This window comes from Carassius auratus, chromosome 10 (assembly GCF_003368295.1).
Source record: "Carassius auratus strain Wakin chromosome 10, ASM336829v1, whole genome shotgun sequence".
Taxonomy (NCBI): Eukaryota; Metazoa; Chordata; class Actinopteri; order Cypriniformes; family Cyprinidae; genus Carassius; species Carassius auratus.
This window is the reverse complement of record NC_039252.1, coordinates 13439961-13465899: the sequence shown is the minus strand read 5'-3', so window position 1 is coordinate 13465899 and position 25939 is coordinate 13439961. Positions and strand designations below refer to the sequence as shown.

The window sequence follows — 25939 nt, the reverse complement described above, 5'->3', positions numbered from 1 at the left end:
TTTCTTCTTGTTTTTCAGGAAGGGAGAATGGAAACTTTGTGTTTGGTTTCTGCCATCTCTAGGTGTGCCCATGAAAATGCCCACTTTTGCAGGATGTAGTCAAAGCGGTAGCATTAGGAAACTGATATCGGCTTGCCATTTATCTCAGTCTCTCAGGGATTAGTCTGTGTATTGGAAAGATCATGGAGTCTTAGGTAGGTATAATTTACTTTCTATTTGATGTTAAACTGTACAGGCTTTTAACTGATCTTTTAAGAGTGGTTATGAGCTGGACTGAGAGGAAGAGTCCTAAAAAATCCACATAATTCTACAATTTAGAGCCTATGAAGAGATCATGAGATCCTGAACTCTGGCTTTAATACGCAGACCTTATCTAGATATTTCATTATTTTTGTTCTCTAAAGTTGTAAATTTTCCACATGTTTCGATTAAGTACAATAGTAGTGTTTGGCAGTGATCTCCATCTGAGGTATTGCGCAAACGGGAATTGTGGATGCTTATCTAAAGCTCCTGCTTTTGTTCATGTAGAACTGGCTCTTGTTTTTGCCCTTTTCGTTTCGCAAAAGAAAAATAAATGGTTTTATCTTCAAAGATTACACCATACTTTAGCTGGACATATCCTGGGAGTGTTTTCTTTTTTGAAATCACAGATTCTTGACACAAAAGGCTTTGGAAGAGATAAGTCTTCATCGCTCACTGGAGCTTTCTGGAGTCTTCTAGTAGCTGTGGGTTTGTTTGGGTATGTATATGTGGACGGATATTCAATAGTTGCATAGAAATGCTGAACTGGCTGCTGTTTTCCTTGTAAAAACATTTGGCTTGATATTTGTTCCATTTTTTTATTTAGATCTTTTTTCAAGCTGTGATACAGGAGCTCTTGATGGAGTGTTGTTCTTTCAGGAGGCATAATGTGGACTTTGTGCTGCTGCGGCTGTGAAGCCGACCACAATCTCCTGCCTCAGATACTTCAGGGTATCACTGTTGGCTTATCTCAAAGTTCTGGGAAGTCTGAAAATGCTTGCAAAATATTGCCCATGTCTTATAGTACTATATATATCTAGACACACACAGTAAGCTACAGAAAGGTGCAAAAGTCTCAAAATGTATCTAATTTAATAACAGTTATTTGTTATTAAAGGTTATATTATCAGAATTTTTTTAAATGACTTTGCTTTCACAGATATCTTTTATTGTGTTTTATTATTATTATTTTTTTCCTATTTGAACACGGTGTACAGTAAACAAACTCATAGAACACACCAAGCCCAAAATCGTGTGCAATTAACTGTAACTCTCCCATAACCCAGATTCACCTACAGTACTGCTTTTTTTGTGTCTTTGATATAATAACCAAAGACCACCCAGCATTAGAAAAAACACAGATTAGAAAACAATAACAAAGGGCCTTATGGGGCTTCATACAGTATCTGTGTTTGTTTTGTCTGTGAGGAGGCACAGACTGACATACCTGCGCTGAGAGATGGCCCCTTAGCCACACGCCAGAAATGCTGTTCAGGAACGCACAGCCTGGTGTTCAACTTCAAAAAAGGGTTCTTTCATCAACTCAAAATAGGAGGTTGTCAGCACCCTTTAGCCCTGAACTGCAATTACAATTATAAAACTTGCTATCCCACTATCATTGCTATGAAACGCCTTGAAATTTCCGGTTTGAAGTGTTTACTGCAGAAATCCCCTCATCTCGGTTTTGGAATGGCCTTTTTCATGAGTCTCTTGGCTTTGATGGATCCTTTGTCTATTGTTTTTAGGGTTATTAACTGTTTGTCCTGGCAACCGCTCATAACATCACCATAAATTATGTCATATTGCAGCGGGGCTTCATTTGAACCTCAGATTAATTGATCCTAAGCTTTTTTGTCTTGTATATCCTTACAGCCCCTTTAATAATACTCAAGAACCTTTTCATTTACACCAGAGATGTTTATTTGACCTCTTATTACACCAGAGAAACAGGAGGTGTCGTCACCAAGAGAGATGGACAGGAATGTGCACCATTCAGAGCTGGAACACTAACCTTTGACGTTTGCTGAGAGGCTTTAATGCAATCCTCCGTCATAAAGTCCCTCAATTGAAGCAGAATAAGAAGGGAGAGAGCAATTGAATGGGAGAATGGAGGGTTTATTGCAATAAGCAGTGACTTGGAGCAGGTTGGGCATCTCACAGCGGGTTTTTTTCCCGTGCCCTTTATGGAGCCAATCCTCTGTCCTAGAATAACAGGCCCAATAAAGAAACCCTCAACAAGTTCTATTCCAAATTACAAAGCCTGATTATGAGCACGCCAGACTTTTTGGCTGAATTGAAAATGTTTTAAAGGGTTTATTTGGCTGTTACACCGAAATGAGTGTTTTTCGTTCTGTGTGGGTTTCCGGAATTAATCCATCTTTCCATATTGGGTTATAAAAGTTGAACTCAGCAGGGCAGAGGCGATGTCCTGTTAATTCCCTTTTTGGCCAGACTGTAAATACAGTAATATAGTAAGAAATGCCTTGTAGACCGTTTAAGAAATGTGTTCTGTACACACTTTGTGAATGCTTCAAGTTGTAGACCCATCCATCCTCACTTGATGGGATGAATGGCTGTCTTTGTTTGTCACTACAGTGTTAACAGGTTACTCTGACTCCTTAGAGTACAGTGTTGGTTTAGAGTTACCCACACCTTGGGTTAACATGGGCTGGCGTTACTCCATTCATTTTAGTTTATGACTCCAGTGATGGCTTTGGGACCCCTCAGAGGGCAACTGCTCCGACAGGTGTCAGTGCACCCAATGAGGTCATCAGAAGTGTTTACACTCTATTAGGATTTATATACTGTACATTCACTACAGAAACTCAAGACCTGACCAGACTGGTTTCAGGACTTGTGTCATAAATGCAATGAGTGAAGTGAAAATAAGCTATCTATGATATTATTCTCAACAGATTGTTAAACAGATAACTTGAAACTTTATTTATTGCAAGTGCTGTGTTCATTTAACTAACAAAATATAAACCTAACCTAAAAACATATCATTTGGCATAATACATTATTATTCCAAGTTAAAAGTTTAAAGGAAAAAAAATCATAATGTTGACTGTGTATAATGTTCCTTATAACGTCCAGTCATTTACTCTACATGTGCGATTAATATGCACCATATGTGCCTATAGTATTATAACACATAGATTATAGCTTTGTCATTATGTTTTGTTACTCACCACTCAAATATTCTCTAATAATGTTATAAAGCCAATTATTAAAAACCATTACTTTTTCAACGGCATCTAATGAATAGGCACTCTCTCCCTGTTTTTTGATATCAACACTATAATATTCAATGATTCTGCCAGCCAAAAAATTCATTGCTTCATTGTTTGTGAAAAAACTTGTGACTTGAGTCATAAACAAATGCTTTAAAAAAAAAACACTTAACCACTAGAAGCTGAAAGATTTTTAGCATTTGTGACTATTTATCAGTACTGATTTATTGTATTTATTTATTATTATTATTATTGTATTTTTTTTACATTTATTTTGGTTTCTGTCTTATGAGCACAAAACTTGTAATGGATTATACTCGTTTTCATTTACAATGGATTTGAAATATTTTGTTTAAATATGTGAGATTGAAAGATTTTTTTCTAAATTTGTTGTCATTGACAATATATATTTCTATAGTTTTATCTTATTTTCTTTTCATTGTCAGTATTTTTTTTTTTTATATATTTTGACATTTTTCACTAACCGTGTATTTTCAATATTTTTTCTTAATTGTCAATATATTTTTCAATATTCTGTCAACATTTTGTCAAAATCTGTTGTCATTTAATAATATTGTTTTTTTAATATATATTTTTGTCTTAATAATATGTCACTGTCAGTGTTTTGATTTTGATATATTGAAAAAAAAACCTGCATATTAATCAACAATTCCCTGTCAGTCAGACTCTTCATTACTACTTGTATAACTTGTGAACCAGTGGCTGAGGCTCTACACTGTTTGGGTGTAGTTGTTGATGCCCACTCTATGACATCACAGACATCTACACCCTTAAACCCACGTAAGGAGATCACCTGGCAAAGCCTTTATCAGACAACCCTTTATTGTATTATCATATGAAAGAATGAAAAGAATGTGCATGTCTGAATCTGAAGCATGTCAGTCTAATTATAGTCCTGTTATACAGCGGCGTTGGTGTGTATGTATCTGTCTCACGAGGGCCTGGAAACACAGCGGGCCCTTGTTACCGGTGGTCTCCAAATTTAATTTCCCATTCATCTCAGTAAGCCTTTCCCGTAATTATGTAAATATGTTGTCTCTGTAACGTGTCCATGTGATACTCAATAAAGTGTAAGGTTGAGTAACACAAGAGCTGGAAATGTTTTGAATTAAGCTTTTTGGCATCTGGCTAAATCCGAGCGGTACATATAACCACACCTGTGTTTTATTATTATGGGATTGGACAGAAAGAAAGGAAGAACGGAGGGAGGAAAATAAGTATAGGTAGAGATGAAAAGAAGTGGTAGAAAGTGTTACGGAGGGCTTGAGATATAAGGGTCAAGGACTGTGAAGCCTGAAGTGATATTAAAAGCTTGTGTCTCCTTCCTCTTACCGTATCTTTTTTCCTCTGCTCTCAAAAGTATTAGTGTGAATTGGCATGAGCTTATTTGTCAATCAAGAAAACACATTTTGGTTTAATCGCTCTAAATCCAGTATTAAGTCCTTGTTAAAATGTTCTGTTCGCATATTTGCAGACCTTTTCAACGGCTGTCAGCAGTGTCGAGGAAACAAGGCTTAAAGATTGCAACACTTGTTAAAGCATGCAATTAAGACACTTGGACATTGTGTTGATGGACCAACTGTATTTAACTTTACTATTTATATAAATATTTATATATATGTATGTCTACAGATAATGGATTTTATATATATATATATATATATATTAGGGATGCACCGAAATTTCGGCCACCGAAAATTTTCGGCCGAAAATGGCCTTTTCGATTTTCGGCCGATAGACTTTTATCACCGAAACATCACGGCCGAAATGTTGTGATGACGCAAACAGAAACCGCGACCTGCACGTGCACCTGCATAGCAAAGACCACGAGCTCCCCGCGACATTCACTTAACACCAGTGAAAACATTCTCTCTCTTCTTACTCCTTTATTCGCAGCACTAAAGCGTCTCCTAACAAAGAGATTAAGACGGATCACGAAGTAAAAACAAAGAAAAGTACAGTCTTATAGAGTCTGTTAGCACACGTCTCACTGAGATCTTTACGGATCCTCTGCACTTCATCGCGAATGTGCTTGATCCGCGTTATAAAGAACATTAACGTTACTTGTATGCGGAAATAAGGCAGCACGCACGAGAAATGATCCAGGCCGCGCTGGATGCGGAGAAGCAGCGATCAGAGCGCAGAAAAAAAGACTGGTCTCTGCACCAGATGAGTGGCATGCACCCTCGTTGTCTGATATGTTCAGTGGAATTCTGCAAGAAAGTGCCTCAAATTATAATAATACGTTGGCTATTTTGTTCTTATACACACACACAAACATATATACATACATAATATCAGATTGTAGCCATATTTATGCTAGATTTTCTGCTAGATTTCTGCTTTAATTTGATAAAAATGTTTATTTATGCCCTGGCCCTATTTAAATACACTCTCTCAAATATTTCTCAAATGTCAGGCAGATGACAAGCTCAACTGCTCAACAGCAAGATGGTTATCTGTCTGAAGTCCCCATCCCAGAAGTGATAACAGTCTTGCCAACTGGAGAAGTAATGCACTTTCTAGTCCTACAGAGAACAATTTCAAATGCACTTCACCTAAATGCACTTTGTTTTTATGAGAGAACTGTTCATTTTAAAACCTTTCTGCAGGCCAGTAGGCCTGTACATTATTATTAAATATACACATGAGTGGGATAAATGTTTAGTTAGAATTTTATTTTATACTGTGCATTGTTGCAATGTGCTTAATAAATATTTACATCATTTGTAATTATGTATTTTTATGTTTTTTTTTTTTAAATAAGTTATGTAATTGTAATTATCTTTGAAACTTTAATATTAATTTATGCAATTGCAATGTCTTAATTTTAGTAAAGTTAGTACACGGTCATAGCAATAAATGCAATGGTACTAATAATTGGCATAATTTATTTCGGTGTTTCGGTTTCGGTTTTCGGCCTTGGTTTTCTCTTTATCGGTTTTCGGTTTCGGCCAAGAATTTTCATTTCGGTGCATCCCTAATATATATATATATATATATATATATATATATATATATATATATATATATACACATACACACACACACACACACACACACACACACAGTGTTGTTTAGAATGTATTAATTTCAGTTAATTTGTATACAGCTCATTTTCTTTCTGAGTTGTATTACATCTCTATACTTTTCTGTGTATGTATCGTATTGCAATGGCAATATTATCCACATGTTAATCTGATTATATGAGATTTCCATTGGCTTAAAAACTGGCGAGATATCTAGATGGAGAATAGCTCAGAGGCATCTTCATGGCCACACTCCATTGAGAGTTTTCATGGCTAATTTTGTTAGCGTTGCAGCCAGAGTGCCTAGCATGTGTTTTAAAGCAGTCGTTGTGGTTTACATTAACCCGTTTCATTTTGTATTGGAGACTTCAGCTGCACTGCGAGGCCAAAGCTTTGTGTTAAACAAGTGGCCAAGCCTGACCGTCCATTCAGAATTGTTGCTTAAGACGTTTGCTGATGGCTTGTGTGTTTTGTTGCATATATTTACACTCCCATGTTGGCCTCGGATGCAGTCAGGAATGTTTTGAGTGCACTTTGAGTTTCTTTTGATGTCTCAGAACAATAACCTTGCCCCACCAAAGCCAAGACCTCAAACATCTCCAGGTTGCATTTACCTTCAAAAACTTAGGAACATATACTTTGGGTGTGCATTAGCCCCAGTAGCTAAAATATGCATACCTTTCTTGTGAATAACCTGAACAATATGGTGCCTTTGTGTTGTTCCCCATCCCGGGTAGGCCTTGGAGCCACAATGACTTTGCCAAAGCGAGTAAGAATCCAGAGTAACCCAGATAATGATGAGTTATATTAAGGCTTATCAGTACAACATGTAGACCAGTACCATATTTGAACTTTTAAAGGAACTGCCAGCAAACAGAATTATACTGGCATTGGGCCAACCTAAAGAAGGCATGTCTCTTTCCAAACTTCCTAAAATTCAGGTTTGGAGTGGGTATAAGTAAATACTGAGTGGTCAGAGCCAAGGCTTGTCAAAAATGTTCTCCCTGATCTATTAATTTTCAAGTAGTCAAATCTGTGGAGAAATCTCTTCAGAAATGCTTTCTCTTCAAGGTTAGAGCTAGACCATCATTTTATGGACTTCTCATTACCTTGTTTCTCAAACAGCAAAAGTGAACTTTATACCTTGCATATCATATGAGAACAGGAAGTTAGATCATGAGCAAAAACCTAATTGATAACATTCAAAAATTGTTCATTTATCACAGACTTTGAGTGATTTTGCGTGTCCTTATGTGAGTCTACGCCTATACTTTGGTCCTGGCCTCTTTGTATCTCTGACCTGGGTGAGTAACATAAGGATAGCACCTGTGCCGGCCCCTCATAAGCAGACTAATAGAGGAGCATCCGGGGCCCCTGATTACCATCCCTTGGGAGTGGTGGGGGGGCAAGCTCTCGGCCAACCTGCAAAATCGAAACTGGGCAAGAAGGCAGTGTCTTAATTTATACATAAAGGACTCGTTTTATATTGTAATTTACTGCAATAGCTCACTGCGTTGGTCTGAATCTCAGGAATCTCTAGAGTTCGGGTCCCGAGTTGCTGCTCGACCATTTATGTTAGTAAAAATACTCCGCTGATGAAAAGTTATGGCCTTGCAGATTTCCAACCCTCCCAAGCATCTGCCTCAATGTGTTGTCAAGAAATTCTAGACGCCCCTTTGCATTGAACTGTTGTGACTTTTTTGATGACAAAACCCTCATCAACATGACCCCTGATGGAACAAAGAGGTTTCATTTGGGATGCAGTTTTCATACCCTGCGTCAATTCTAATTTCCCTCAAGAAATGAGACCTTCTTTAAACCGTTAGTATGTAAGTAAATGGGCCATGGCAGAAGAGAGGAAAAAATAACAGGATGACAGGGAAGAAAAGGAAAAAAACCTCTTAATTTTAATGCATATAATGGAACACAAATACAGCTGAGATTCCAGGTGGAAGTTCCTTTCTTTTAAATGTTTTTGCTATTTTGGATCAGTTATACACAGTGGAATGTAAAAGTCCACTTTTAGAAATCTTAGAATTTTTCTCTCTTTTTTTTTTTTTATTGTATTATATGATATTATATTACAAACCATGATTCCAAAAAGTTGGGACACTGTACAAATTTTGAGTAAAAAGGAATGGAATAATTTACAAATCTAATAAACTTTGTTTTATTCACAATAGAATATAGATAGAATATCAGATGTTGAAAGTGATACATTTTTAAATGTCATGCCAAATATTGGCCCATTTTGTGATTTCATGAGAGCTACACATTCCAAAAAAAGAGGCCGGCAAAGTTAAATGTACATATAAGGAACAGCTGGAGGAATAATTTGCATCTTATTAGTTCAGTTGGCAACATGATTGGGTATAAAAAGAGCCTCTCATAGTGGCACTGTCTCTCAGAAGTCAAGATGGGCAGAGGATCACCAATTCCCCCAATGCTGCGGTGAAAAATAGTGGAGCAATATCAGAAAGGAGTTTCTCAGTGAAAAATTGCAAATAGTTTGAAGTTCTCATTGTCTCCATTGCATAATATCATCCAAAGATTCAGAGAATCTGGAACAATCTCTGTGCATAAGGGTCAAGGCCGAAAACCATACTGGGTGCCCGTGATCTTTGGGCCCTTAGACGACGCTGCATCACATACAGGAATACTGCTGTAATGGAAATCACAACATGGGCTCACAGTGGTAAACATGGCCTTGTCCCAACTTTTTTGAAATTTGAAATTTGAAATTTAAAATCAATTAATTTTCCCTTAAAATGATACATTTTCTCAGTTTAAAAATTTAAATTGATGTCATCTATGTTGTATTCTTAATAAAATATTGAAATTTGAAATTTCCACATCATTGTATTCTGTTTTTATTAACAATTTGTACAGTGTCCCAACTTTTTGGGAATCAGGTTTGTACATTATATTATATTATATTATATTATATTATATTATATTATATTATATTATATGTTATTATATTATATTATATTATATTATATGTTATTATATTATATGTTATTATATGAACACCTTTTATTTACTTCTTTTTTTTTCTTTTGTGTTTTTTTTATATATGGTTTTATTTATAATATATTTTATATATTATTTTGTTTTAATTTTGTAATATAATACATTTTTAAAACATTGTTATTATTTCGTTTTGCATAGAAATGCTGAAGTCATGACTGAACTCATTCCAGAGCTTCTTGTGTTTCTGGGACACCAAGAACTGTTCGTTTGCTGTGGTATCCCAAACACCTTTTCAAACCTGCAGTTGGAAAACCACCTGTCTTTTATCCACAACCAGTCTGGACATTTTATTTATGTGGCTGTTCTCATCCATTGAAGAAATTCAAGAACCTTGCTTGAGTCAAGTCTGGAGAATGTGTGGTAGGAGTCTGGAGCACCTGGGTTAAGATGGAGACACCGCAGATAAGAGTTCCTATATCGCTTTCATTCATACATAGCATGCAGCCGCAACTTTCTTGTCCAATGCTACCATCGAGAGCCAGCAGAAGAGCATGCAACAACCAAAAGAACCTCAAATGAAACTAGAAGAACGGCCAGTATACCATTCACTTTCCAAAAGTTAGTTTATTAGCTCTCACTTACGTTCACATATCCCTGCACTGCTATAATGTTATTCGAAATCCTCACCAAGGTTTTAAATCACAGCAGATACCTTCGTCATAACACCAACAGTGCATTATTCACCCGCAATTCTCTTTGCTCTGCATCTGTCAACACCCGTTTTGATTTAGAGCTGTCTGCGGCGCGAAAAAGAAACTGAATATACTGTCGTGTTGGTCTCTCTCTTTTTTCGCACATTTCCAAATCTCAGTTTGCGAGAACCCCGTGCCACCCGCTGCTCTGTTTGTTGCTTCAACTTGTCAGCAGGTCAGGCTGTCTCTTTTAATTAAGACCGACGTGCCGATCCGCGCTTCCAAGTTCCCCAAGATGCTCCTACTGTCTTCGCCGATGGCACATTTTCAGTGGGCTGGGTGTTTATTTGTTTGTCCTTGAGCTCAGGGAGGGAGAAAGGGCAGTTGTTTGCTTAATATGTCCAGGTTTATACAATAATCTATCCCAGCACTCTTTGCCAAAAGCAATTCAGAAACGCTGCAACTCAAGCTATGGCGTAATGCAAAGCACACAAGGGAAAGAGGAGCGAGCATACCTCCGTCACGCAGCACGCCAGCGAGGGCTCGCAGGCCAGATGTACTCGACTCTTGAACACATGTAGCAAAAATTGTAAGGATGGACAAAGGCAGTAATGAAATCAAATGTGCATGCCAAATGCCTTTGACTTGCAAGATTGCAGGAGCAGATTTCTTCCCATAATGCATTGCTTAGTAGGGGCAACCTGCCCCAAGGAGTGGGTGGGTGATTTTTAATGACTACTAGTTGAATTATTGACATGCTACTTGAGGTTTTACGGTGTAAGACATATCTTGCCTTTTGTCTGTTTATATGCTCGTATATGCATGAATAAAAGGGATTTTGTTGTTTACGTGATATGAGAAGGGTTGGCGTGCAGATGGAGGAGGCACTCACAATGGTACTCTAGAACACACACATTGACGCAACTCTACAGTCGAAACAATTGCGATTGTGCCCTTTTCAATCCAATGATGTCATCATTCCACTCTTCCTTGAGCTTCATATCGGGTTTCGGATCAGTACCCTTGGCTACATTTCAGTTCACAATTTTGGAAGAATTACAATCCTTGTATGAATACATGAATAAATGCTCTGTTCCAAAACTAGTGTGCTACCCACAGAGACAGTATGTTAAGGCATCGTGAGTCCGTTCCCAATGCAAAGTCAGTCAAAGTGCAGGCAAGCTAATTGTTCTTTTATTTTTGGCTAAATACTAAAGCAGCACCACACATATCTTTTACAGAAAAATTTATTCAATAATGGATTGCAACAAGCTCTGTGAAATAAATCCAAGATGGCAGATGAAGTGAGAGAAGTATTGTTTATGCAATAAATGTACCCTACCATTCAAAGGTTTGGAGTCGGCAACATTTTTTTTAAATGTTCTTGATGGAATTTGTTTATTATCACAGAGCTTTCATGTATTTGATCAAAAATAGAGTAAAAACTGTAATATTGTGAAATAGTATTATAATTTAAAATAACTGTTTTCTGTGTGAATTTATTTGAAATTATATAATACTATACTCCTGTTTTCTGTGTCACATGATCCTTCAGAAATCATTCAAATATCATGATTTGGTGCTCAAAATTATTATTATTATTATTATTTATCAGTGTTGAAAACACTGGCTGCTGTATTTTTTGCAAGATTATTTTTAAAAATCAAAAGTTCACAAGAGCAGCATTTATTTTTGAAATGGAAATTCATTAACATCATAACATCTTTGCTGTGACTTTTGATCATTCAGTTCAAGGAAAAAAATGCAATTTAATGCAAGAAAAAAAATCTTGACCCCCAAACTTTTGAATAATGTAAATTTAATTCCATTTTGAAAAGTACTGATAAAAAATGTACAGTAGATCTGTTCCAAAAACCTAGGGCACATTATGCTGCATAATAAGGGAGAATTATAATTCTCATGCCACATAAATAGTGCTTTTCATTGAAGACTCAACACAACTGATTCAGTAGTTTTATATTAGCATTTTGCTATGCGGTGTGATACTCTAATAAGCATAAAAGAACATAGTACTCATAAATATTGGGAAGAATAATCTGTAAAAATTATTATTTTATTTTGAGCAAATGTTTCCATTCAGCATCTCAGAGCTTGTGCATTGCTTTCTGGAATTTTTTTTTTTAAATCTGGAAATACTAGCTGTGTTAAAATTTCTCCAAAATATGGTATCTTCTGCCTGCAAAGCTAGCATTTCTCCAGTTTTGGAACAGGCCGATACGCTCCTCATCGGGGAATCTCATCAGACAAACTGATAATGATCATCGTCTTCACCACAAAGTAAAAGCCATGTTTCCCAGCATTAGAGGCGGATTGTAAAAACATTCAGGCAGAGTCACCGCTTTACGAGGGGGTCGGATTGGATTGTGTGTTTGGCTGTTCAACCATGTCCGTCCTACATCATTTTCAGTTTCACTTTTCTGGAAACTCTCACTGACTTTTGCTTTTAATCTAATCAGTATCTTTGTCAGAGAAACACTGAGCAAATATGGTTTTAGGCAATCATCCAGGCACAAGTGATGCATCCCATTCTGATTCTAATACGGAATGCTGTTGCTGTTGGCACATACTTCCAAAGTCCTTTTTCCTTTTGGTCCACATGCAGATCCCAGCACATGGTCGTCTGGTCAAAGCCAGTGGTGTACTTTTATCCATGAATGAATAAGGCTGTTAGTTTTGTGTGGAATTGACCATGTCATCGCCAGTGGAAATTTGGAGCAGTGCCCTCTATAAAGAAACAATAGGTAGATCCCAGGGGTCCTTTGAAAAGAAACTACACATGCTCAGTGATGTCAAACTGCTCCAGGGAGGCAAACAGAAATAGCACAGTGAATACAAAGATTTGGGTATCGAAATGATGTTATACTGCAAACACTACATTATATAAACATTGTGTTGGTACCATATCGGCTAAATTTAGATGTTTTTTTTTTTCAATCATATTGATTGATACCAAATGTGTATCTTTTGATATTTTATATTCAATTGTACATTGAATGTTGAATGTGATTTTTTTTGTTTTGTAAATTTTTTTTAATAAAAATAAAAAAGTTTAAAGTTTAGTTTACTGTTTTTATTTATTTTTTATTTATCCATTAATCTTAAAAATGTATGAGGGTAAAGATTAATGGCCAGATTTACAAACTGTCTTTTGGCGTTAAAATAGTACTATCAGGTTTACTAAAGACACGCAGTGAAGAATTAACGCTGAAAAGGTGTGGACAGTTATTTTTCCACCTGACATTATTGAATATGCATTTGAAGGTGTTTCTGTTTCAGATGCAAAATTTATGGGAAAAGAATATAAAATGAGTCATGCAAAGCGATTTACTAACGATTGCGCGTTTTTCACTGATGACGTGGCCAAGTAGCACCAGAAGGTGTATCCAAACTCATATATTTTTTTTTTTCTCCAGGAAAGTGAACAGACTCGCATATCTGTCTACTTTAAAACTTTTTTTTGGTGGATTGAAATGGGATCCAAGAAGTTGATATGCTTGGTTTTGTTTGTTCTTATCTTTATAAACAGTACCGTTAAAAAAAAAAAAAAAAAAAAAAAAAATATATATATATATATATATATATACAATAGTTTTACAGGTGAGCTAAATAATCTGAGTCCACAGTATTATGAAATAAACAGATTTTTTTTTTCTCTCTGTAGCAGATCACTAGTGAACCACCTAAAGGAAATGGCTTTTGCTCCATTTTGTCATTAATTATAACCTACTCTATTTTCCAGTGTATTTCCGTCTCTCATTTTCTCTCTTCCCTCATATCCCTATTGAATTCTTGGCCTGTAGGAGTGCCAAAGTTGAAAGTAATTGAAATCACATGCGGATCATCTGTCACTGTGGTGTTATTATGATTGATCAGGTCTTATGAAGACATGCGGAGGGTGCTGCCATACAGCCAGATAAACCAGATGTTTGTCAGGGAGTGTCCTTGATACATTAGTTCCCCTTGAGACCTCATGCACTTGCTGTTCTTTGAAAATAAAATCACTGTTATTGTTACATTTCACCTCCAAGCCTAAATGGGGCGCTGATTTTTTCTGAGAATACTGATACTTTGTTTGATTCTCATTCTGATTGTAAACTGAAGACAGTTTTGTCATTGACATGACTCAGAAAGAAATTATGTTTCTTGAGAAAGAAAATCGTGCTTTTTGGAAAGAGTTGTGTGCGCGTGTTTTTTTCCTCCCGTTTTTCATTAATTCCAGATGTGTGCCATTTTTCTCACACTTCCTTTTTCTTATCTTTGTCTTTTTTCCCTCCCACATCCCATCTCCATCTGTACATACATACATGCTGTATTATTGTAGGTGTGTGTTGGTGTTAACATGTCAGAGAGCATTGATGGCCAATGCATTAGACTGAACAATTGTACAAGAGGGGGAAATAAAACGTTTGAGCTTGTTGGGTCTTCGATCACGTAGATCAGCCTCGTATTTTCTTTGACACAGCCTCCCCTTGGTCTGACTTGGTTTCCCATTCTGTCAATGTGTCTCTTCTGAAGCTCTCTCCCCATTGTTTTCCCCTTTAAAAAGAGTCTCAAGCAGCATAAATAAGTGTTGTGGTATGGTTTTTTTTTTTTTTACTCAGGCAAGTGGTTTATGAGGCTATAAATGTTTGAGATTGTCATGTGAGGATAACTCTATCTATCTGGTCTACCATAGTATCATGTAACCAGACCGTAAAACAGCTGTCAGTTAGAATTGATTCTGAAATCATCATTATATTATATTATATTATATTATATTATATTATATTATATTATATTATATTATATTATATTATATTATATTATATTATATATTAGTTGATCACTTTTCTTGTCGTCATAATGTCATGACTCTGACATGAAATGGTTCTGGGCAGTCTGTGAATGTCTCTAAACAGTTTTAGGACTGCTTTCACTCTTTAAAAATCCTTTTTTTTTATATATGTTCCCATCTTTATTAAGTATTAATTTGAAACTTAAGGCAACCATGAGCTGCTAAATGTCTTCTGTCAATGGTTCTGCAAAAAAAGCAGACTAAATAACTTAAACATCTGCAGATGTAAAACCTTTTGTGTGTATGTGTGTGCGCACCTGTGGGGTAATGAATTAACCTGCTGCAATAGCTGATGGCAAGATGCCCAGCTGATGCCATATAGTGATCGTATACTCATCGTTCAGACAGGTGATGATGTTTGTAACAAATACATTTTCTCTGTGTTTTTTCTTTCTACAGTTGAGGTACCAGCATGGGCTCTCCACCCCGGATCTGCGTCAGACTTTACCCAACCTGAAGCACTTCCTAGAGCATGGGCTGCTTGTACGATGGTGAGTTTTAACATTACTATTGATGTTTGCTAAGTTATGGACATGAATGTTATCTCAGATTGGGATCAGACTTATTGTTTTTTTGTGGTGGAGGATGAAACGGGGAAAAAAAAAACATCTCATAGACTTAGACTGAACTAGGGACCTGAGACGTTTATATATATTAGTAGCAGGAACTAGGAACCAGAATGGATAAAGGATGTATTTTTTGTTTTGCTATATACAATGCTTGGTATATATATTCATTTTCACAGTTCCTTTTCATATTTAAAGATTCATTTTCCTCATAAAATATCTATATACAATGTCATATATGTCATATATATATATATATATATATATATATATATATATATATATATATATATATATATATATATATATATATATATATTCATATTTTATTATTTCATTATTTTAATATTTGTACTCAGATATTTTAAAGAACAAGTCACATGATTTTTTAAAGTGGCCTAATATTGTGTTGGAGTTCAGGTTTAAATGGATCCTTAGGTCAGAAAACATTATAATTTCCTCAAAATATAAATTTAATATTCAGAGTCATTTGCCAATGATTAGTAAATGATTTATTCCAAGCAAGTTTGGAGCAAACCCCTCCCTTCCATAAGGCTGCCCTGCTCTGATTGGTCAGCTGGCCAAGCCTTTTGTGATTGGTACAAAGAGGAGTTCTTGAGCCAGTTAGCCTGCGCTACCATTGGCATACACAAAAAGGATTATGCAAATATGTCACCCAGTGACGTACATCGGTAACAGGCAAAAGATTCGAAAATGACAACTCCTTAAGGCGACTCTGAATTGACTCTTTTTTTGAGAGACAATATATTTATTTATCATGCACTTTTTTGCATGCACAACTTTGCAGATTGTTTTCATTTAAGGATACCTACTTTATAAACTGCAAAAGAGATATTTTTCAAAAATCCATATGACCTGTTCTTTAAGAAAATGTTCTTTATTTATTTTATTTTTTTTATATTCATATTTTCTTTGCATTTGTATGGTCATATTTTCCTAAAAATGAAAAATTATATTCACATTTATTTTCAGAAAATGTAACAATTGCATAATTATATTTACAGTACGATTATATTCACACTGGGAGAAGTCGTGGCCTAATGGTTAGAGAGTTGGACTCCCAATCGAAGGGTTGTGAGTTCTAGTCTCGGGCCGGACGGAATTGTGGGCGAGGGTAGTGCATGAACAGCTCTCTCTCCACCTTCAATACCACGACTTAGGTGCCCTTGAGCAAGGCATCGAACCCCCAACTGCTCCCCGGGTGCCGCAGCATAAATGGCTGCCCACTGCTCCGGGTGTGTGCTCACAGTGTGTGTGTGTTCACTGCTCTGTGTGTGTGCATTTCGGATGGGTTAAATGCAGAGCACAAATTCAATGTCACTTCACTTCACTTCACTTCACTCCACTCTTAAGTCATTGTAGCATAAACCTTCGCTTTCTAAATCTAGTGTCGCCGTGATAAATCACTGTAGCCAGCTTTTGAAAGCGATAAAATTAGCATTAGTATGGTTAAAATTCCCTGTTGTATCCCATGGTTTTCAAAAACATAGTTAAAGAAAGCCTGCTTTTGATCTCTCCCGCTCTTTCTTGGTTCAGCGATAGGCAAAGCATCTATCTGAATCTTAATTTAATAATCTGTGTTTTGAAATGAAGGAGGCCAGGGTAAGTAAAACTCTTCAGTGTCCCCCCAGTAATGTTTAATGGATTGTGGAAATGCTTAAGATGGAACAGATGAAAGTGTGACCTTTTGACCTCTTGAACCGTACAGAGTGGCAGGAAGTAGAGGAGGAAGTGGAAGTCCAGCGAACTAGCGTTTGCGCTGCATGGCTAAACAGACCCGGAGGGTGGTCGTGTTGACTCGACGGTATGCTCAGAACCGTAAAAGAGTACTTTCTGCCTCCCCCGGGGAGAGAGAGACCATATACACAAACACAAAACTGCAGAAAATTCCTTTCGACATCTTCCTCATATAGCCCCACAGCCGTAAACGATAACTTACAGCACTCTGAGACCCTCCTACAGTCAAGTTACATTATACAGAGTGGGCCTCTGTTAACTTTGACTCAAACAGGAGGTCTAGACTCATTCTCCAGCACAGGAAGCAACTCTTTGGATCCGAAGTTGAAAAGTGAAATATAGAGTAAATGGATTCTTTCATTTTCCGTTTGTTGCAGACTGCTTTTATTACTGTTGCATTCACTTCCTCTCCTACACTCCCTCCCCTCTCAGTTTAGATAATGTTTCCATGGCAGGGGCCAGCGATGTGAATTATCGGCGCATAAAAATCTCCATTAGGGCAGCTGCAGGAGTTCCTTAGAGGGGAAAAGAAGGGGACGGGAATACCAGAGAAAGTACATGAAGAAGTGGGAACACTCCACAGGTGTACCATGGGAACCAGTGCTGTCATTGTGCAGATTCAGAGGAGAACGTGTTCAGAAAATATAGAGATTTATTTTGCCCTTCTTCTTTAATCCCAGCGGACGTTTATATAGGAAAGGGAGATGGTAGAGTTTTCGGGACCGGCTTAATGAAATGGTTTGATCTGTTCAAATTTGTTTTAAGAGTTGACAGGGTCTGAACACACACAGTTTCGCCATCTGCTTTGGGTGTTCAGGAGTTTTGCATGTCTTACGACCAAATTTCTGAACAGGGGTTATTAATGTTTGATCGTTTAGCAGAACCATTGGCTCAAACCACTGGACTCAGCATGTGTTTCAGCTCGATTTACTGACTGGACGATAAAGTAAAGAACTTTTTTCATGGGAAAACTACCTGGTTCCAAGTTTTTTAGAATGGTTTCAGGAATACACAAATTGAGTCACGAAGTCATAATTTCCATTACATCATTATTTGTTAGCACAGAGACTACCAACCATTTTTGGTATATTTATTTTGATTGTAAGTAAATCGGGTTGTGAGAGAGAAAAAAGAAAAGAAAACGAGGTTCAAATTGTCTATCTGGTTGTCAATCATGTAGCCTACTGGCCTTTTAAGATGTTATCTAGGACCTTAATGCTGCCTTCCAAATCAGAAAGTTGAAATCTCCAACTTCATATTTGCAAAAATGTAGTTAAATTCCACTTGAGGTTGGACTGAATTTTTCCAACTAGGAAACACATTTTGAGTTAATAATCAAAATAAAATAAAATGCATCAACAAAGTTGATTTGCTTTCTTTTACACCACCTTCCAAGCCATAATGGTTAGAAATCTGAAAATAAAGCAAGAATATCCCAAGCACAACTTTGAAAGAAAGCAGCAGTACAACATATTGACCGATCTGAACTTCTGTCCCTCAGAATCTTGGTTTTGTTTGTTACAAAGCCCATGCAGAATCTATGGATCTGGCATTTTGTCCACTGAGCTTGAGGAAAAAATGTAGAACTTTGCAAAAAACAGACATTTCAGATCTGTTAAGCTTTCAGTGGGTGTTGTTATAAAAATGTTAACATGGCAGAGTCCTGTCGAACAGACTCAACAGGGAACAAGCTTATCTCACATCTCTGAGCCTTTCACCATCCTGTTGCTTTTTCCCATTCAAACACTGATTGGCAGTTAGATTCATTCTTCGCTGCCTTCAGCTGGAGCCATAATCATTCTCATGCATTCTGGCGGTTTCCTCTGCACGTCAGTCCAGTTGGAGTGGGAACAGTCTGAGATGCCAAATGTGGAAGAAGAGCAAAATGATGAGAGAAAAAGTCTCAGTTTAGAGCAGTGGATAGAGTCTAAGAAGAAACAGAGAGTGAAGATGGTGAAAGGCAGACAGGGGGTGCAAGACATGGTGCCGCTGTGTTAATGATGTGTCCTGCCGAGTTCAAACCGAAACATTCTCTAATTTATGGCACAGGACTCTGGCAGCGTTTTAGAAGTCCTGCAGCCCCACTGTGGAGCTCTTGAGAGCAGGTAAAGACGTGGAAGAGAAGGGACTGAATCCAAGAATCCCTTGGAACCCTGGTGAAAGTGCAACACTAACAAACCATAAACTTCATCTTTATATCTTTTATTTTAAAATGTCTTGTTTTTTCATTGATTTTGTTTAAACCTTAACACGCCCACCAAGTTTAGCCTATAGCGCTGGCACAAATTCCCAAGCTTTACCCATCTACAATAAGTTCTGTAACTTGGCACCATATTTGGAAAGATTCAGGTGGATTCTTTTTGGAAACATGATTCATCAGGCAACTATTTTATTATACAACTTCATAACAAGCTTCTGCTAATCCAGTATATAAATGGCTGTCAAATAGCTTGAAGGAAGGCCTGATTAATAACAAACTATGTTTTTGGATGTCCACCCATAAAGTAATTCCTTAATCCTGGGTACACTTAGAAATAAAGGTCCTTTTGATGTTGAAGTACCTTCTCTTATGCCAGTTCAATGTGCAAAGACAACTATAAGTAATCCATTCTTGGTTGGTTTCTTAAAAACCTGTAAACAGAGAGAAACACCGGTGTTCCAAATGCAGCATAAATTATATACAAAGTACACACTGAAATCTATATTTTATATGCATCAAAATCAGAGCTCGGAATTCTTGGAACTGTCTGAATAGATTTGCACAGTGGGATGAGGCTGTCTCTGTGGATAACATACTGATAGGTGTTTGTACTCACATCTGGTGGAATGTTCCTCTGAAATTCAATCAACATTCCTCCAATGTTCCTTTATTCTTAATGCAGTCATCCCGCCAAAAAAAAACATTCAGATTACAGAACCCTGGTTACAGTGACGACTTTGACCTTATTTGCCACTTGCCCTTAAGTGGCAGAAACAGTCCCACATGTTGTGATCATTCCTATCATTGTACATTTTTATGAAGGTTGTCAGTGGGATGTAAACATCTGAGGCTTTGAAGCATTATTACTGGTGCATATCCAGAACGGGAATACAGGAAACAATTTGTCATCCCCATAAACAATGCATTTTTATGTCAATAGGTAAATTAGCACACAAGTATTTTTGCGAATGCAGGCCAGCCCTTCGATAATCTGAAAAAGATGCTTCTCTCAGTTTCTTGGATACAAAAACAACAACGGAAAATGTCATATTTAATTGTCCTTGTCTTAACCTCAAACGAACTAGGGAACACATGCTCAGCTAACTTGCAGCAATGTCACTTGCAAAATGTAAATTCTGTTAATCGATTATCGATTTTTATTATGGGACAGATCTGAAATGACAGGAAGTCAAGTGGCAGAGAGATAGGGGCGGGATCGAAAAAGGTCCTCAAGTCGGAATCCGAACTTGGGACACCTGTAGTGCAATGGTGCGTATGTTGGCGCACTGCCCACAAGGCTATTGACAATTATACTATTGTACTTAATTGTCAATTATAGTACATGTAAATAGTATTATTATACTGTGATTACATAATTGCCAAGTATATTATACAATTATATATTATTCTATAATAATATCATATTTTTATCATTATATTTTTTATACATTTAATCATTTTATATTTGTTTTTATATTGAATTATTGTAAATGTATATTTCTGCTTGTATTTGTTAGTATGCCATTATGCAAACATATTTTCAGGGCTGTTAATATAAGTATATCCATGTCCATAGGAGAGGTGTAAGGTCTTAAGCAAACATTATTCAAACTATCTTTAACGTCATCCTGCATTTATTTTTGCTTTTCACTCAACCGCGGTGAATTTGTGGTTTCCCGAATTCCTCCTGGGTAGTTTGAGTCTGTTTCTTGTTCCAGAGTCCGTTTCACAAGCATACACACCTCTGCCGCCGTTATTCTTCCGGAGCTTCTCCGGTTCGCTCCTGGACCACCACCACCCATCCCCACACAGGACGTCCCGATATACGTTCCATCTCCCTGCCAAAGCTGTGCTCTTGGAGGGAGGGGTGGGCACAGCCTAATTGGCCCATTTTAAAAGCCAAGTTTAAGTCCAGCAGAGAAACTGTGCTGCATGAAAAATATTATTATGGTTCTGGGAGATCAGTCTGGCATGCTTGAGCGCAAATAGCCCCCTCTTCTTCTCTCCCAACTCCGTTGCTCAGGCGTGCTCAAACCCTGCGCCATCTACCAGCACACACCGGCCCCTTGCTCTTGATTAAGGGTTGTGGTTTGACACATGTTTAGAGGAACTCATTTATAAGGGGAAGCATAGTGTAACAAATAGCCTCCTGTTCCAAACAAAAAATGCTTTATTTTTCCCTGCTAGGGGTATGCCGTCTAAACACTTGGCTAGATGGAACCCATATGTTTTACATATCTACATAACACGTACATAAGTTGGTGTATGTGGCTTTAGACTATTTTAGGGCTGATAACACATTTTAAAATAACTTTTTTTTAATCTGTAATCATACAGCACAATAAAAAATATTAGTCTGAGAGATGGGAGTACAAGGACTCATTTCTACAATCAGAGGTCGTCATTAGTCAACTGTAGATGACATGGTTTTGAACGCCACCCTAATGCTTTGCAGATACATCTGACTGCTGTTTTGAAATGCTATGGTTTTGCTCACAGTAACATTTCATTTGGAACGTCTCTCCCAATTTCACATCTGAAAACTGGATCTAATTACTTGCCAAACGGTCTGAGCGCAAGAAGAATCATTTGGGAAATCGAATATACAGGACATGCCACGCAATGGCCAACCATTAGATGTTTGTTTTCAGTGAACTGATGAGGAATTTGGGAGCATGTTTCTTTGCTTATTCTTGGTAATGAAATTCATCGCTGCGGTCGGACAGCATTAAAGCTGCTATGTTGCAATGCAGCCTGTCCAGACGCAGGAATTAAACCAGATCTCTCTACCGCACATACTATATGACTTTGAGTGGATATACTCACTGCTGTGTTGAAGGCACAAAAACATATGGACTGTAGTTTATATGTTGTACAGTACTCTGTATACCATTTAATATTAAAAAACAATAACAACACTACCATAAACATTTGAGGCAGTAGTATGCAATATTGTTTGCGCAATACCTTATTATAATATGTTACAAGTTCACTTCTCAGAAATAAAGCAGTTAAAAAAAAAAAAAATCAAAAATCATGAATTTTTGCGGTCCAATCAAATAATGAGTAAAAACAGATGTTTAAAATTGTGGCTTACATTCATTCCAGTTTATTTCTTAAGTGGAAATGGAAAGTCAAGTAAAATACATTGCATTGTGGGATATAGTGTTGGATTAAAAATACTGTGAATAATACATCTTTAAAATGACAATTTATTTTTAATTGAATTTTTTTTTTTTTTAAGCAGTGTATATTGGGAAATATTATTCCAATTTAAAATGTGCTTTTTTATCTTAATATTTTTCAAATGTAATTCATTCCTGTGATGCAAAACTGAATTTTCAGCATCATTAGTCCAGTTTTCCTTGTCACATGATCCTTCAGAAATCATTCAAATATGCTGATTTGCTCAGGAAACATTTCTGATTAATAAAACTTTTATTGTATTTGGAAAATTTGACTTTTTTTAAGTTCAAAAGAACAGCATTTAATAGGTATTTATAAGTCTTTAATGTCAATTTGGATATATTCATTGCATCCAGGTCAATTTAAGTACCGTAATAAATCTTCTAAATTTTATATCTTAAAATGAGTGTGACTTCTGGGTATTTTATTTATTTATTTTTTTAATTAATTTTTTTATCTAAGATAACCTGACTGTTTTTGCATGGTGCTACTTTTATAAGTTTGCAGCTTGTTGTAGCTTTCCGTGAAAGCTCCTGGTAAAGGATGACGAATCCTATACAATTGTTTTACTTTCTAGATGTCATATTTCAGATGATGTATGTAGTCCAACAGCTGTGTGTGTTTTAGGGGGGTGCGAGTGTATTTTTTTGAGTGCGTGTGTGAGGTTGAGGATCAGAGACTCTGGCTGAGCTCTCCCAGGCTCTCGTTGTGTGTAAATGAATTATGGGATGATCCATCAGCAACAAAGAGCTCCACTGACATCAGCATCTTCACACTCTCGAATTTCTTTCCCATCCCTCGACTTCTTGCTCTCCCGATTCTAAAGCGAGGTGATTGGAAATCATAACCATGTGCCTATTTTTTTGTTTTTCTCTTTCAGTGACAGGCACCATGTTTCCATGTCCATCCCTGTCCCTCTAAAGTCTCATCTCAGCGTTTCCACCGCATCCGAGGTGGGCTTTCCGACCCTCTCCAGCTCCCCTGAACGGGACGGCCGGAAGCGGACTGGCTCAGATGCGGATAAACAGAAATGCCAAACCCCTCCGCCTAGTTACAACACGGCCATGACTCAACCTGATCCCATGAAGACTCCAGAAGTCCCATCAGCACCGTCCACAGAGATAGTGAGCACTGAAGTAGGTAAGACTGTGGATACACTTGGGGATGGAGAGACTGTGTCCGAGGCACATACGGAGATGCCTCTGGAAATACCTACGGACATAGCCAGTACATTACCGTCTGACTCTGTCCCTCAGCTCCCAGGAGCCATGAACGGCTCAGCTGTCAGTGAGGGTATAGGTTTGGTCGTTGCAGGCACAGCCGAACTTTGCTGCTCGGTTGAGCAGGCTGAGGAAATTATGGGCACTGAAGCCACAGGGCTGGGATTAGGACTAGGATTAGGGTTGGGATTGGGAGGTGCCGCAAGACTGGACGATTACCCATGTATCCCCGTGGAGCACGCGATTGCGGTCGAGTGCGACGAACAGGTTTTGGGAGAATTCGATGCCGCTGGGATCGAAGAGGTTTCGCGGCGCATCTATGCACTAGAAAACATGTCAAGCTTCCGACGGCCTCGGAAGAACTCTGAAAAATGACTGGGATATTGGACGTGGGCCTGGAGAAACAGAGGGTGACTGGCGTCCAAGTTGGTCGGTGACATGAGGCTGAGCCTGCGTAATATTTCACCTTGACTGCAACAAGTATTGACATTACATAAAGAAATCTATTATAATTAATATTGTTACAATAATTATTAATATTATCCGAAAAAATCTGGAATATTGTCTGATTTGCACTTCTCGAAGCATTTCTATAATCCTTTAAAGTGAAATAAAGAGAATGTTTGGTTGAAATGCGTGCTGGACGTCATTCTGAGTGTATGGATGTGCAGTCTTAATGGGATGTTCCACTTAAAAATGAAAATTGTGTTATATTTACTCTCCCTCATGTCGTTGCGGAACATGAAATATATAAACAAAATATATTTAGTAGAACTGGTTTGGTCCATACAATAAAATGATCCATCCAGTGATGTTTTGAGGATGCAACGTTCGGTGAAAATCAGCAATTGTGTGATTCATTTGGTATTTGAAAGCAAAGAAATTATGATAGCCATAATAATTTTACCTATGATCTGTGAAGTAAAATAATAATAATACTTTTATTATTATTATTATATACAAAAAAAAATAAAAATAAAATATATATATATATATATATATATATATGTGTATATATATATATATATATATATATATATATATATATATATATATATATACAGTTATTAACAGTAATAGTTGAGCTAATTATTATTTAAATTAGTTAATAATGTTGAATGGGTTTGATAAAAACAACCATGTGAATGATGTGGCTTAAGACAACTAACAGATTTTTTTTTTTCATTAAAAAAATCAATCAATTAAATCAATAAAAAGTTTTAAGCTATTTTTTTCTTTCTGTCTTACATTGTATGTATATATACAGTTTTTAAATGCCACTTCCATTTTGTGTTTTCCAGAAGAAAACAGGTTTGGAATGATGATGAGAAATTACACAATTTTCATTTCTGGGTGAACTTGTCCTTTAAATGCCACTCAGTATTACAGCGAAGCTCTGGTGTGCCAGTACCAACCTGAGAGCAAAGCCCGATATATACCAGGCTCTGTGCCAGGAATGGCTGTTGATCAGGGTGGGCAGAAAGGGCGAGGAATGTCCTTGTACCAATGACACCCTTTCTCATGCTGCACACCCGAGTCCTGCTTTCAGAAGATGAAAAACATGCACGTACACATTTTGCAACCCCCCCTTTTTTCCAGCCTGACCATCTTGAGATCTTGTATTCTCTCTGATTTATTCACCCAGAATTATAAACCCTGACAGCTGTGCTTCACAGTTTGATGCTGTGTCAACACTGGATGCGAGCGGCACGTCACCACGTAACAAAACTCAATAGCTCCTATTATATGCAACAAAGCTGTCTACACTTAAAGGGTTCATTACTTCACATTGTCAATGGCATGGTTCTATTTTTGCACCCAGTTCTTAATTTTTTTGTTCTCTTGATAAAACTATTTGAGTGTTGTACAGCCACTCCAGCTCTGTTTTTCCCATTTGTATAAAATAGTTTTATTTAATTTATCATCATTTGATTGCAATGAACTTACATTGACATTCAAATAAATTCTACCAATACACTAAGATCTTGTAAAATAACTTACGGTATACAAAATGAAATTTTATACAAATGTGAAAACGTGCAATATCAGTCACTTCCAGTGTGAACAACAGGCTTGAGAAGGTTTAAGGAAAGTCAACTTTTTCCTTGAAGCTCCTTTAATGTCAATGTACTTTCCCACTGTGTACAGTTATTCAGATAGCAGAAAAATCAAAATGCAAATGATG

General features: G+C 37.0%; 1 protein-coding gene across 1 annotated transcript in view; it reads left to right on the top strand.

Moving 5' to 3' along the window:
* uvrag (UV radiation resistance associated gene) overlaps window positions 1-24387 on the top strand; it is a 98509-nt gene extending 74122 nt beyond the window's left edge. The window contains exons 14-15 of the mRNA XM_026273808.1: window positions 15224-15315; window positions 23415-24387. Coding sequence (XP_026129593.1) covers window positions 15224-15315; window positions 23415-24129 — 807 coding nt within the window. The 3' untranslated portion in view covers window positions 24130-24387. The remainder of the gene's footprint in view (window positions 1-15223; window positions 15316-23414) is intronic.
* The last annotated feature ends 1552 nt before the right edge of the window (window positions 24388-25939 follow it).